At 42.7% G+C, this 14,345-nt stretch overlaps 2 protein-coding genes across 3 annotated transcripts in view; one reads left to right on the plus strand and one right to left on the minus strand.

Moving 5' to 3' along the window:
* Positions 1 to 15: 15 nt before the first annotated feature.
* LOC102944944 (sterile alpha motif domain-containing protein 9-like) lies at positions 16 to 10,912 on the plus strand. Of its 2 annotated transcripts, XM_037914292.2 has the most exons (4): positions 16 to 154; positions 2,883 to 2,939; positions 3,054 to 3,100; positions 3,513 to 10,912. In XM_037914292.2, the coding sequence occupies exons 2-4, from the start codon at positions 2,905 to 2,907 to the stop codon at positions 8,312 to 8,314; spliced, it is 4,884 nt and encodes a 1,627-aa protein (XP_037770220.1). In that variant the 5' UTR covers positions 16 to 154; positions 2,883 to 2,904; the 3' UTR covers positions 8,315 to 10,912. The 2 variants fall into 2 exon arrangements, with proteins under 2 accessions (XP_037770220.1, XP_037770222.1); XM_037914294.2 differs by lacking the exon at positions 2,883 to 2,939.
* ZNF207 (zinc finger protein 207) overlaps positions 9,514 to 14,345 on the minus strand; it is a 52,341-nt gene continuing 47,509 nt past the window's right edge. The window contains exon 16 of the transcript XR_006285656.1: positions 9,514 to 12,070. The gene's annotated coding sequence lies outside the window, so the exon portion shown is untranslated. The remainder of the gene's footprint in view (positions 12,071 to 14,345) is intronic.

Below are 14,345 nucleotides of genomic sequence, written 5' to 3' on the forward strand. Positions count from 1 at the left end.
TCCATCAAAGTTATAGGGCCAAGGGTTTCTCATCTCTCCAAAAACAAGGCTGGTTCAAATCAGGGGCCCTGCTTAACTTGCCTTTTTGCTGCAGGGTCTCTTTCACTCTAAGGATTCTTCTGTCTTTAAACCTGAATTCACATCCCTGAAGCAGGTAGGAGCCTGGAATTGCCACTAAGGAACTGGATCTCAGCTGTGTAGAAACCTGGACTACACTGTGTAGAAACCTTACACTACAGGGTATTTGCCACCAGGAACAAGCTGGGATATGAACTCATTTTGAACACAGACAGCACAGCCCCTTGTCTAAAATATAAGCCAGGGAAGTAGGGCTGGGACTGTATTTGATAGCTAACTATGCATTGACTTTCTCAAGAAACCTGTGCAATTAACTGCCAAAACCCCTGGTTAAAGTGGCAGTCAGGTTGCCCAGCACAGCCTCCTGCCCTTCCAACTTCCAGAAAGATGAGTGCCCCCATGCTTAAACCTCTGAAACCCAGGAAATGCAAAATGTTTAAGGGCTACCTCAGGGTACGCTTGTATCTACAGGGCAGCACATATGGCTGTCACACCCGCCAAGTCACTGGGTCGCTCAGGTGGTTTAACACTGCTGAGGTTGCTATTAAGTTGCATTGCTTTTGTTTGGTTTTGTTCCTTGGTTACAATGCAAAGTGGATGAAGCTGGAGTGTGTATTGTCTTATTTAGCCTAGCAAAGTTAAGGCTGAGGAGATAGGATTGCTGTCTGTGAAAACACCAGGGAGGGAGAAGGAGTCTTTAAACTCGAGGACTGGTGTCTATAAACTGGCCATGAATACATTTAGGCTGGAAATTAGAAGGTTTCTCACCACCACCAGAGGAGTGAGGTTCTGGAACCTCCCCCACCCCCCAACAGGAATAGCGGGAGCAAACAACTGTAATAGTTTTAAAATGGAACTTGATACTTTTATGAACAGGATTGTACAATGGGGTGGCCTGTGCTAGCCAGGGACTGGCCTCAATGACCCAGATGGTCCCTTCCAGTCCTATGAATTGATTTTCAGTACCTGTTGGAGGTGTCAGAGTGCATTAGCACAGTCCTGTAGGCAGTATGAAGGCAATGAGGCATGGAGACGACTCTTCTCTTCTGATGTCTATGATTGAAAGGTTTTGGGTGGCTGGCTGTGTGCTTCTGCAACCTGAACTGTCACTAAAAGAAGGGGAAAATTTTTTCTGACAGTTTAGGCTTAGCTGTATGGGCCATTTTAATCCGGCCCTTGAGCTCCCGCTGAGGAGCAGGGTTTGGGGCTTGCCCTGCTCCAACGCTCCAGTCAGGGAGCATTGGGGGGGGGGGCACTCCACACAGCTCCTGAAAGCAGCGGCATGGCCCTCCCTGGCTCCTATTCACAGGGGCAGCCGGGGGCTCCACTCTGCACGCTGCCCCCGCCCCAAGCACCACACCTGCAGCTCCCGTTGGCCGGGAACTGCAGCCAATGAGAGCTTCAGGGGTGGTGCCTGAGGACAGGGCAGCATGCAGAGCTGCCTGGCCGCGCCTCGGTGAAGGAGCCAGAGAAGAGACATGCCGCTGCTTCCAGGATCTGCTTGAGGTAAGCGCCGCCCGGCGCCTGTGCCCCTGAGCCAACCCTGGGCCTCAGCCCTTATCCCCCTCCCACCCTCTGAACCCCTCGATCCCAGCCTGCAGCACCCTTCTGCACCCCAAACCTTTCATCCCCAGCCCCACCCCAGAGCCCACACCTCCAGCTGGACCCTCCCCCTTGGAACACACTATAGCATACACCCCTCTGGTTGCACACTAACTCATCATCTAGCCAAGCCCTAAAACTCACCATGGGATGCCAATCAGCCCCAATGATAATTTCTTCCTACCCATAGGCAAGCGTCTCGCAAATGAGAAAATGTATCCAGCTCACTCTCTTGGAGATGCAGATGCAGTGAGATGAGCAGGAGGTTCTGTGATACAGGAGATTAGTCAAGGATTAAGTCCTGTCTATGTAGCACTATTTGAGAGGTGGACCCATTATCACTGTGGTTATCAGTATTAATTTGGCTTCATTAACATGCCATGTTTGGCTAAGAAAGAGGTGGAATGGGGGAAATCTAAGGTGTTTTCCCAATTTTGCAAGCTACAGGCTGTTCGAGTGCAGCACCTGGGAGAGGGGTTACTTAGCCCTGGTCCGCACTACAAACTTATGTTGCTATAACTATATCGTTCAGACTATAACTACGTCGTTGCTATAACTACGTCGGATCCACACCCCTGAGTGAGGCAGTTATACCAACCTAACTCCCAGTGTAGACAGCGCGATCTCAGCAGAAGGGCTTCTCCCGTCAACATAGGTACCGCCTCCTGGTCGGGTGGAGTACCTATGCTGACAGGAGAAGCTCTCCCATTGATGTACGTAGTGTCTTCAGTAAGTGCTACAGTGGCAGGCTGCAGTGCTGTAAGTGTAGACAAGCCCTCAGGGAAACAAGGTGGGTGAGGTTGTATCTTTTATTGGACCAACTTCTGTTGGTGAGAGAGACAAGTTTTCAAGCTTACAAAGAGCTCTTCATGTCTGGGAAACTTAACCAGAGTGTCACAGCTAAATACAAGATGAAACAGATTGTTTAGCATAAGTAGTTAACCCATATTTCAAGGGACCATTCAAGGTGAAATGGCCTGTTAAGGCCTCTCCAGTAAAAGGGGGGAAAGGGGAGGGAGGAAACAGCTGGAGGGGAGTTAGTGGGTTATAGATTGTTGTAATGAGCATTAAATCCAGTGTCTCTATTCAGCCCATGATTTTTAGTGTCTAGAGTTACGAATTTAAGCTCCCAAGTTCATGACTAATGAGTTATGTTATTTTCTATGCATTACTGGATTTATTTTCCACCACTTTTATGTCAGACTATGAAAAGCAGAGTGCTAGATGGCAATCCAAGATTTTGAAAATGAAGAAATAAGGTACATAAAAAGACAAATGGTGCAAAAAATTAATTACAGTATAGATAGAGTAAATCTGGATTACGTGGAAATGATTTTCTGAAACACACGTATGTATGTTTTCTTCTACTTTAGATCTTCATTTATCAGCAGGGGGATAAACCCACTTCAAGAGAAAATGGGTATGTACCTTGCTTTTAAGATATTTCCACATAATTATTTTTAAACATATAAGTACAAGTAAATGGTCCACTGTATGGTACACAACTGTGAATCCTCTCAACAGCCCTGCAAGGTGGGTAAATAGGTATTATTCCCATTTTACAGATTGGGAAACTCAGACCCACAATGGCTCAGTGACTTACCCAAGACTAGACAGCAAATGAGTGAGAGTTGGAATCAGAATGTAGGAGTTCCTGATCCCCAGTTTTATACTCAATCCACCAACCCATGCATACATGCGCATGCTCGCTCTCAAGGAGGATTATAACTACAAGAACACAGCATGCTGAATTGCTCAGGGTGACCTCATGTTTTGTCTGATTTATTAATTATTATTATTTATTTTTATTAAAAAACTTATTTTATCCTTAGACTACAAAACCTTACCTTTGGCTGAATGGAATGAGTGTCACGTCAGAGACTGGCTAGAGTCCATTGGAATAAAAGAAGAATATGTGAAAAAGCTATGGGAGGAAGAAGTAACAGGTCCAGTGCTTAGAAAAATAGATGAATCTTTTCTCAAAAGCATTGGTATGAAAAAAGGCCAAATCCATGTACTTATATGTGAAAGAAATGAACTTTTGGAATGTTTGAACAAAGAAGCAGGTATAGGGCAAGCAGATAATCCCAGTTTTAAGACTCCAGAAATCTTAAGTGACACTGGTAGAACAACTAATGCTCAGGTGAAAAAAATGAAAATCAGGAATTCTAACATGCCTACAACAGCTAATGTACCAGCTGAAAAGACAGAGTGTGGCTTGAAGAACATCCAAATCACACGGCCTAAAAATGTACCAAGTTCTCACGTAACATTTCATCAGCATGCAGCTTCCGAAACAGACATCTCTGGTCCACTAGAAGAGTCTAGCAGGGAAGACACAGAAAAATCAGTGTCTACTTTTGGCAGGACAGAAAATGGAAAAAGTCATTCAATGCATAAAAAAAGAGTTGAAGCTTTAACTCTGAGCAGATTTCGACCATTTGGCACTCAAGATATTAATTTCAAGTATGTGAAAAACACAGTCCTTTCTCCTGAAACAGGAGTCATTGATTTGATCACCCCTTGCCATGAATACAAATCCTTTGCAATTGCTGCAGAACTAGACAGACCACTGCTTGAAGCAAAGTTTGCCTTTGAAGTGATTCGATTTGGCTCAGCCTGCATGAATATCCGAAGTAATGGAACGATACACTTTGGTGTCATGGACAGGTTTGAAGGTGACAAGGATTATGAACATGGGCAGATAATAGGTGTGCCAGTCAGACACAGAGACATCTATGTTGATGCATTGGATAAAAACATTGCAAAATGTTTCAATGCATCTGACCAAGAAGCTGCAAGAATATGCATTCACCCTCCTGTTTTTATTGAAGTGATTGAGAAGGACACTCAAGACCAACGCTTTGTGGTGGAGGTTGACATTGAACCATCATCCAGTACAGTGAAGGGGAAGATTTTTCAAGTACGCTTACCTAGATTTAATGAAAACAGCAATAAGACAATATGTGAAAAAAATTCAGTTCTCTATCAAAGACTTAAGGCCAATTCTGAACCTCTAAAGAATGAAGAACAGTTAGTGGATTTTATTCAGGGTTTACAAGAGAGGGATATTAGAAGAGAAATGGCTGAGTCCTCCAGTAATGAAGACCTCATAGAAACTTCACAAGATTTAGGGCGTAAGTTATTAGTTCTATTAAATGATGGCAAGAACTATATAGATGACTACCTGAGTTACATCCTTGTCACAAACAGATGTAGAAAGGAAGATCTTAAGTCTGTCAACTTTTTAATGCGCATGAATATTTTCTGTGTGTTTGATTTTGATGAGGATTCCAATGTGTCAGGTTTACATGCCAAGTACAAAGAGCATCATGCAACACATTTGCATTTTTTGCAAAATTATGCTAATGAAAGCAAGATGAACACCACTGAATTTAAAAAACATTTGGGCCTAGATGTTTACACCAGCTGGATATTTTGCAATGGACGCAGTGACTTCCTTGGCGATGAAAAACCTTGTGATGAAAATACTTGGATTAGAACTAAAAAGAAGTATCTTAAGAAAGCCATTTCTTTTATCTGTGATGAAATCCTTCCAAAGGGATCTTTTGTGGTACTTTTCCTACTGTCATCACCTGTGGAGAAGCCAATTGTAGACACCTTCCAGGAATTCTATACAGAAATGAATGGTATGGATTATATCATATGCATTGCAGAGTCCAAAGAAAATTATGAGAAGTGGGCTAACCTAGCTCAGGCATCTTGTAGCATTGAGACACTAGAACAGAGGAGCATTGTGGGCATGAAGCTAAGTCACGTAGATGCCACTATTCAAAACATGATGCCATCTACAGTATGTCCCAGACGTTTACCAGTTTCCACAAGAGGTCTGTGTGTGCTTCCAACACTGGAAGAAGAGAAAATGTTTTCCCTTGAAATACTGTGTACAAATCAATGTGATGATATCAAACTGGATCTTCTGAGCACAAAAGAAATACAAGAGATAGAACGAACATTTTACCAAGGTAGAAAAGTCAGCTGGAAAAATTTCTGGCTTGCTGATAAAGGGGGCTGTGGAGATGTCATTGAACGTGATGCCTGCAGAGATGTTCATAAAATCTTAGATGGTATTTTGCACGAGAACAGAATCAGGTGGTCTGTGGCTAAACTAAAAATATTTCATCAACCTGGAAGTGGAGGAAGCACCATTGCAAGGCAAGTACTATGGAAAAGAAGAAAGGATTTAAGATGTGCTGTGGTCAGATCTTCATATCCAGTTGCAACTGTCTCCCAACATGCAGTTAATTTTAGAGAATATGATGAAAATGACATGAAGAATTCTCTCCCAGTCCTCCTCCTTGTTGAAGACTACGATGAAGATTATCTAGATGAATTAAAGAATGATTTAATGGATGCAATGGCAGCTCGAAGAGGTCATTCATCCAAGCCTTGTTTCATCCTCATGTGCTGTAAACGATCTAATGTCCCTGAAAAGCTTTGCAAAGCTTCTCCCCTCGATACAGTTGCTGTCACTCACAAACTGTCAGACCAAGAGAAACACCTGTTTAAAACCAAAATTGAAAAGCTTGAAGAGCAGAAAGACTTCAAGCCTGAATTTATAATTACGTTTGTCCTGATGAGTAAGGAGTTTAAGGAAACATATGTCACAGAGTTTGTAGAGCACTGGAAGGAAGGCATAGACCTTTCCTCCCCTGTTACTAGTTTGATGAAGTATGTTGCTTTGCTCAATTCCTATGTACATGGTTCATACATTTCATTATCACACTGTGAAGCTTTTCTAGGGCTCGGGGCATATACAGAAAAGAGAGAGTATGATTTCAAAAACAACTTAAGTGAACAGGCAAGACTTATTTTCATTGAATTAAGAGCAAATACCACCTATATTTCATGTGTTCAAATAATACATCACCTGGTTGCTAAGGAAATTTTGCATCAACTCTCAGGAAGTCAGCCTCAAAGCCAAATTGCAATGAATCTTCTCCAGGAAAAAATGCTTTTTCAGCACAGATTTGGACGGGAAGAGTTCATAAAATTCATCAGAGATCTGTTCATACGACGTGACAAGAAAAGCAGGGGAGACAATACTGACAGCCTCTTCTCTCCATTCATTGAGCATATCTGTAAGGTTGAAAACTGTGAAAAAGCTATAGAGGTTTTAAAAACTGCATACGAATGCCTGGGAAAAGATGCCTACTTTGCCCAGCAGCTTGCTCGATTGCATTACAATCATGAGAAATTTGAGGATGCAGAATATTGGGCAGGGGTAGCCAAATCTCATTTGCCATATGATTCTTTTATTTTGGATACAGAAGGTCAAGTGTACAGGAAATGGTTTAGTTCTACTGTGGACAAAGAGACAGATGGGGCCACGCCTGGTGAAGTCATTGAGATGATAGAAATTGCCCTTAAAGCTATGAAATGCTTCAGGGCTGCACAACAGGCTGCAAAGTCAGAGATCGACAACATGAACAATGCTGGATATTTTGGAGAGGTTGAAGTGGGATGTCGTCTACTAAAATTTCTGTCTACACTTGAGGTATTTCCCAGAAACACACAAGGGGAACATCCTGAGCTTGTGCGTTATTTGCTAACAGACTACATTCCTGAGGAAATTAAAAAACCCTGGGGAAAGCTTCACAGTCGTTTAAAAGGCTTACGCCAGAAAATTTATAATGCTCTGGAATGGATTTCAGAAGATCTAAGTTACTTCCAAACAGATAAAAACCAGAACAGAGAAAATGAGGCAGAGGAGAAGGAAGAACAAGTTTACAATCCCAGAAAGTGGTTGAAAAGACAGTCTGAGGTGTATGCTAAGTTCTTTACTTCAGAGCATCCTATGGGAGAAAACAAAGCCGGACCTGAAACCCAACTCGTCAGACGTATGAACATTTATAAGTATGGTGGTGGCAGTGTCACTACCATTCTTTCATTGTTTTCAGATTCAAAGGATGAGAGGTCAGTTAAGAAGCTAGAAAAAATAATTAGCTTATATGCAGAAGACCCACAGAAAGAAAGCCTGGAGGACATTGATCTCATCAATTATATTTTGTGTCACATCACACTAGCATGTTTATCTCCTGGATCTTCCAAACTTCTTCCTTTTGAAACACTTAGAGAACTCAGCAATAGATTTTTTAAACAGAGAAGAACAGCATTTCCAGCAAGCGCCCATTTTTTGCTCACCTTACTGTACTGGCCAGATGATGCATTAGACAGAGAATCTAATCCGGATAAAAATGATATTCTCATAGCTGCTCTTCAGTCCATGAAGCACTTGTATGACATCAAGATGAAAAACGTTGCTCCAAGAAAAAAGAGAATCTACACACATTTTTTCCTGGGAAAAGGCAATGGTCTAGGAAAGTTTGTACACAAGACTAGGATTGATAAATTAATTGATGGCTCCCTAAATGAACGACGAATGAAGTGGCTACATGGAGATGTATGGAAAATAGGCAAAGTTCATAGTGTCTTAAAAAGAGTCAATGGCTGGACAGAAAAGGGGAAAGTATGTGCACGGGGTCATGTTGGGCAGATTCATATTTTGCCTTTACATTTTGATTCAGTGCCTCCAGGAAATGAAAATGTGACATTTAATTTAGGATTTTCATTTAGTGGGCTTGTTGCCTATGACATTCAGGTAAAAAAATAAAACAATTTGCTCCAAAAAATAAGGTACTTAGTGCATTAAGAACGTAACAGGAAAAGAAGTCCACTGTCCAAAATGAGAACTAAATCTTTCTCTTAGAGCAAGTACAACTCTGACATAGTGTCATTAGTATCAACTGCCATATGCAATTTTCAAGTCATTGTTTTGTATCTGAATACTTTGTTTCAATGTAGCTGTCATGATTCAATTCCCCCTTACGAAATTTTTAAGTAATTGTCTCTTGGAAAGGATGAAGAAAACTGGATATTCAACGTAGAGAGGCTTCATCCTTTATTTGTATAAAACTGAAATGATATGTAAGTTTTCATATCAATAACACAAACTTAGAAACAAAATATGACACAGCACTTATAAGAAGAGGAGTAGTGATGGAGCTGCTCCAAGATCTTGAATGCTAGGAAACCCTTTAAAATCTGTAATCATGGTGACTGAACTATTTTTGGTCATAGATTCATAGAAGATTAGGGTTGGAAGAGACCTCAGGATGTCAGCTAGTCCAACCCCCTGCTCAAAGCAAGTCCAACACCAAGTAAATCATCCCAGTCAGGGCTTTGTCAAGCCGGGCCTTAAAAACCTCTAAAGACGGTGATTCCACCACCTCCCTAGGTAACCCACTCCAGTGCTCCACAACCCTCCTAGTGAAATAGTTTTTCCTAATATCCAACCTAGACCTCCCCCACTGCAACTTGTTCTGTCATCTGCCATCACTGAGAACAGCCTATCTCCATCCTCTTTGGAATCCCCCCTTCAGGTAGTTGAAGGCTGTTATCAAATCCCCCCCTCACTCTTCTGCAGACTAAATAAACCCAGTTCCCTCAGCCTCTCCTCGTAACTCATATGCCCCAGCCCCCTTTGCTTTTAAAATTAGTTTGCTTCATCAGTTAAGAGAGAGCAGCAGATTATTATTGCAGTTCTTGCTTTCAACTACGTGCAGGCAGCTGGCTGGAATAAATGGAACCTATTAATATGCTTTTTAGATTGCCTTACATCTGTATTAGTTCCTTTCACGCACTAGTAAAATAATGTAGTTATATTTAAGAGTTTAACAGCAGCAGTGTTCAACAACAGATAAAAGAGAAAGTAAAGAAGAATCCTGTATCTGATATTAACATCTAGTGGAATTTCAGGAGGCGGACTGAATGGAACTGGAATTTAAGTAGGTCTAACAACTCTGTTGTAACCCCTCTAACTCCCATGCAGAATATCCTGGGAACTGTAATGGTCATGTATAGTCAAGTTTTGTTGTTGGGTTTTTTTTGTGGTGTTTGAAAGCCCAGAAGAAAGTAATTGTTTATCAATATGGAGCCAAATTCACCACTAGACTGAACATGTACCAACTTAAGTGACATCAATACTAGTCTTTACTGCAGTATGTGGACAGCAGATTCCACAGTAGGTAATACAGGTAATTTATTTTCCTTTTTTGACTTAGTAAATGAATTATTGGCAGATACAATCTTGGCTGTAATTAATTGCAACCTATAATTTGGTTTTGATCTTTTCAGGGAAAGTAAGAGGGAAGATTATATTTTAAGGTGACCCATATAAAATACTTATGTATATTACCATATATAGATAGGTATATTATCATGCCATTTATAGTATAAGGAAAAAGCTAGCGGTATGATGATCATATACAGATTAATGGTGTATGTCTTTTTTAACCTGTATTTATAAATATTTTAACATTTTATAATTTTGGATTTAGTTTTAAGTTTTATTGTGATACTTATTGGTTTTTGCAGATTGGCCCACAGCTAAGTCATGGAATCATAAAAATGTAGAGCTGGAAGGGACCTTGAGAGGTCATCTACTCCAGCCACCCATGCTGAGGCAGGACCAAGTAAACCTAGACCATCCCTGGCAGGTGTTTGTCCAACTTGTTCTTAAAAACCTCCAATAATGGGGATTCCACAGCCTCCCTTGGAATCCTATTCCAGAGCTTAACTACTCTTATAGTTAGAAAGGTTTTCTTAATATCTAACCTAAACCTCCATTGGTGCAGGTTAAGCCCGTTGCTTCTTGTTCTACCTCCATTGGACATGGAGAACAATTGATAGCTATTAATAAACTATCTCTACCACACCAGTTATGTATACTATAGTACCATAACTATTCAGCACACTTCATCCGTTGTATAGTACCAGGCACACTAGCTGTGAAAGTTATCTGTATTAAATAACCAAATTCAATAAAGCAACAAAACAACTGTTGATTTTGGAGAGGAGAAATATAGTAGTTTGAAGATTTTTTTTTTAAAAAAGAGAAGCATCATTACAATTTTACGAAGTTTGTCTATGGTAAGAAACTAAACTGAAGAAGTTCTAACACTGTGGAAGGCTAAATTCTTTAAGAAACTGTACTGCTTATTGTTACATCCTCCTGTTACTTAGTTTTAGGATTTACATGTATACTGATTTCCTAATGTAATTTGTTTGAACATATAGTTTTTATATTTTAACTTATTAATTTTGAAAAGACAAACACTCAGCACAAGTATCTTAATTGTACTGATTCACTGTCTGTTTTTATTGCACTTACTACAATACAGTGACTTCTATAAAGAATTCTTGGAGTTTGCATTTTGCTTCTTTCACAATTATTGCATTACCACCACCTCACAAACATCCATGGAAGACTAAAATATCACTTGCTGTTAGTTTGACAAAAGAACCCTTTAACAGAAACCTAATTTGAGCTCTCTCTCTCACAGATATAAGACAGAGGGTAGTTAGATGAAAGGTTTCCCTAAAAAGGATGTTAGAGATACTCATTGACTAGGTACAACTAGTTAATATAAAAGTAGCTGAAAACTAAGCTCCTATTTTCCTATAAGCACTGATGAAGCCCAACTCCTCTGCTCAAAGTTTGGAAGAAGAAAGCTACAAAATGGGGATTGTTACAAAGGGCTTTTTAAAATCCATCTGATTTAATTTTACCTTACTATAAAAACCCACGCTGCATGCTTCTCCCTGCCTCCCACTGCCAAACAGCCACAAAGTGTTCCATGTTATTTAAACTGTAGAAATCGATTTAAATTCTCTTGGTAGAGACTTGAAAGGGTTAAACAGTTGGAGACTTGGAAGTTCTGGTGAATTTGTCTACAAGTCTGGGAGAGAGATAAGTCAGAGATAAGACTTACAGGTGCAGTAAGTCTGCTACTAAATATGCTCTGGGCCATTAAGGGGGCTTTTTGTGTCACTGTAGCCATATCCTCCCTGCCTGATCATCTTCATGACTTTGGGTATCAGGAGAAAGGCATAAAGTCGACCTTGAGACCAAGGCACGCAGTAAGTATTCTGGAGGGACCCTGGCTGGCACCTGCTCTGGAACAGAAGAGAGGGTATTTGTTATTCTTGTTGGTGTTCAATAGATTTATCGTGGGGAAGGCCCATCTCTAAGAATGGAGTCCTTCAGCTACCAACCCTGACTGGCTGAGTACTGTCCATTAAGGTAATCTGTGAGATCGCTGTTTGTTCTTCTTCAATTGATTGCACATGTCCATTCCACTATAGGTGTGCACGCATCCTGTACAAAGATATTGGACATTTTCCCCCCTCAGCAGTACCCGAACGGGTGGCGTGAACGCCCTGTTGCCACACACCACTGTGTGCTGGTGTAAGAGAGCAGAGCTTCCCCCAACCCACCAGAGTTCCTTCTTACCGCCAGTGACAGTCGTCGGAGCGATCCAGGCTTGTTAATTCACGTGCTTCCCTCACTCCTTTCTATATATAGATCCTGTTTGTTGTAAAATAGTAGTTTGTTAGTTTTAGACAGTTTTAGTGCTAATTTTCTGGTTTTGATCTCTTTTTGACTCTTTTTTTTCTCTTGGTACCAGAATGGTGCATCATTCATTGGGGTTTAAGTCCTGCTGAACCTGTGTGAAACCCATGCTGGTCAGCGACCTGCACCCAGCCTGCTCAAAACGTTAGTGACAAATGTTACATTTGCAAAGCGTTCAAGCCTCACTCAAGAAAAAAGATAGGCTGGTGAGGGTTAAGTGCTTCCTTATGGAGGCAGCATTTCACTCCCCTCGGAGGTGTCACATGGGGAAGGCGCCCCAAATACATCAGCTTCAGTGCAGAGCCACCGGAGGCGTCTATGGCTCCTTGGGACTGTTCCTTGGTATTAAAGAAAAAGCTTAGGCCTTCTGAAGGTTCAGTTCCTCTCTTGACCATAGGTGCCGACTTCCCCGCTTTCCCCTGGGTGCCTGACCCTGCCTCTGCTCTCACTCCATCCCTTCCATATGGCCCTGGCCCAGCCCTGCCTCTTGCCCCGCCCCCTTTCCCCAAAGTCCCTGCCCCAACTCCGCGTCCTCCCTGCCCCTATTCCAACTCCTTCCCCAAATCCCCGCCAGCTGTTTGGTGGCGGCCGGGGGGAAGCGCTGGGAGGTAGGTGGAGGAACAGGGACTCGGCGCGCTGGAGGGAGGGGAGCTTGGCTGCCAGTGGGTGCAGAGCACCCACTAATTTTTCCCCGTGGGTGCTCCAGCCCCGGAGCACCCATGGAGTTGGCACCTATGCTCTTGACTGCATTGGTAGCAAAGCCAGACAAAGGCAGAGACTCGACAAAGCATTTGGGCAAGAGACGCATCCTCCCCAGAACGCTCGCCATCTCCCAGGAGGGGATAACAGCTTCCAGAGCTGGTGCCAGGTCTGACAAGGCCGTCCACTGAATGACACTTGGCCAGCAGACAGTGCTGATCCCAACCCTCCTGGAGGTGTATGCAGCTGCATGAGTCTTATTTAGCCCCTTGGTACTAATATCGCTGGCAGTGGAAGGTGTGCAGCTGGTACCGATGTCCATTGCTCATACCTCACCATATCGTGCTCCTACAGTGCCACAACCCAAGCCTTTGCAAAAGCCCATGTTGACAAGAGGAAAGCCACCCATGATTTCCCTGGTACTGCCGTCTCCAGGCTCAGATTACCTCTCCCTGGTTCCATCTGGATCTGCCCTTGCAATGGCAGAAGCATCTGACTCTCCTTCCTCAGACTCAGAGGTGTGGTGCTCTGTCTCCCACCCAGGATGGGGAACATAAGTCATTGGGACCATGAGTCATACAGCATCCCCAGCACTGGGCCTCGTCTAAGGATCAACAAGCTGGGCAAGGATGCGTCCCAGGCCCATATCAGTAGCCAGTCTGGATGCCATGGGGCATTCCCCTCCAGCTAGGACCTCCCCTCAACCATCTCGCTCACTGAGAGTTCACCAGAGGCATTGTTACCAAAAAGCATCATCCCTGGTACCTAGTATCAAGACTAGTACCAAGCAGCCAGCAGCCACTCAGGCACCTTCCCTGCCACAAGCCACAGACCAACCAACACCTCAGATGCATGCTGCATCCTCATCACCAGATGAGGCTGTTGAGCTGTCCAAGTGACTCATCACCGCCATCATCACACTGCTCATCGAGATCTTTTTAAAAGAGTGGCCTCTGGACTTGACATTCAGGCAGAAGAGGTGCGTGAAAGCTCTCACAAGTTGGTGGACATCCTAGTATCAGCAACCCCAGTCAGGGTTGCTCTACCAATTAATGAAGCCATCATGAAACCAGTCAAGGCTTTTTGGCAGACACCCTTCTCCCTTCCCCCCAAAGCAAAATGAGCTGAAAAGAGGTACTTCATCTTCTCTAGGGCATTTGAACATATTTACTCTTACTCCACCGCCCTGCCCCCTGGCTCTCTTGTGATGGCAGCTGCCAATGATCAGGAAAGACAGGGGCAATAAACTTCCATGCTGAAAAGCAAAGACTCAAAGAGGATGGATCTGTTTGGTTGCAAGCTTTCTTCTTCAGGAAGCCTACAACTCAGGATTGCAACTAACACACTCTTGTGAGTCGATATGACTTCACCCTCTAGGAGAACATTATAAAATCTAAAAACAACGTACCAGAGGACTGTAAACAAGAATCTGCAGTAATGGTGGATGAAGGTAAGAGGACTTCCCTCCATGGGGGTTTGGATAGTGCAGACTCGGTTGCTCAAACCATGGCAAAAGCGATTACTATAAGGG

Source organism: Chelonia mydas, chromosome 14 (assembly GCF_015237465.2).
Source record: "Chelonia mydas isolate rCheMyd1 chromosome 14, rCheMyd1.pri.v2, whole genome shotgun sequence".
Lineage (NCBI taxonomy): Eukaryota > Metazoa > Chordata > Testudines > Cheloniidae > Chelonia > Chelonia mydas.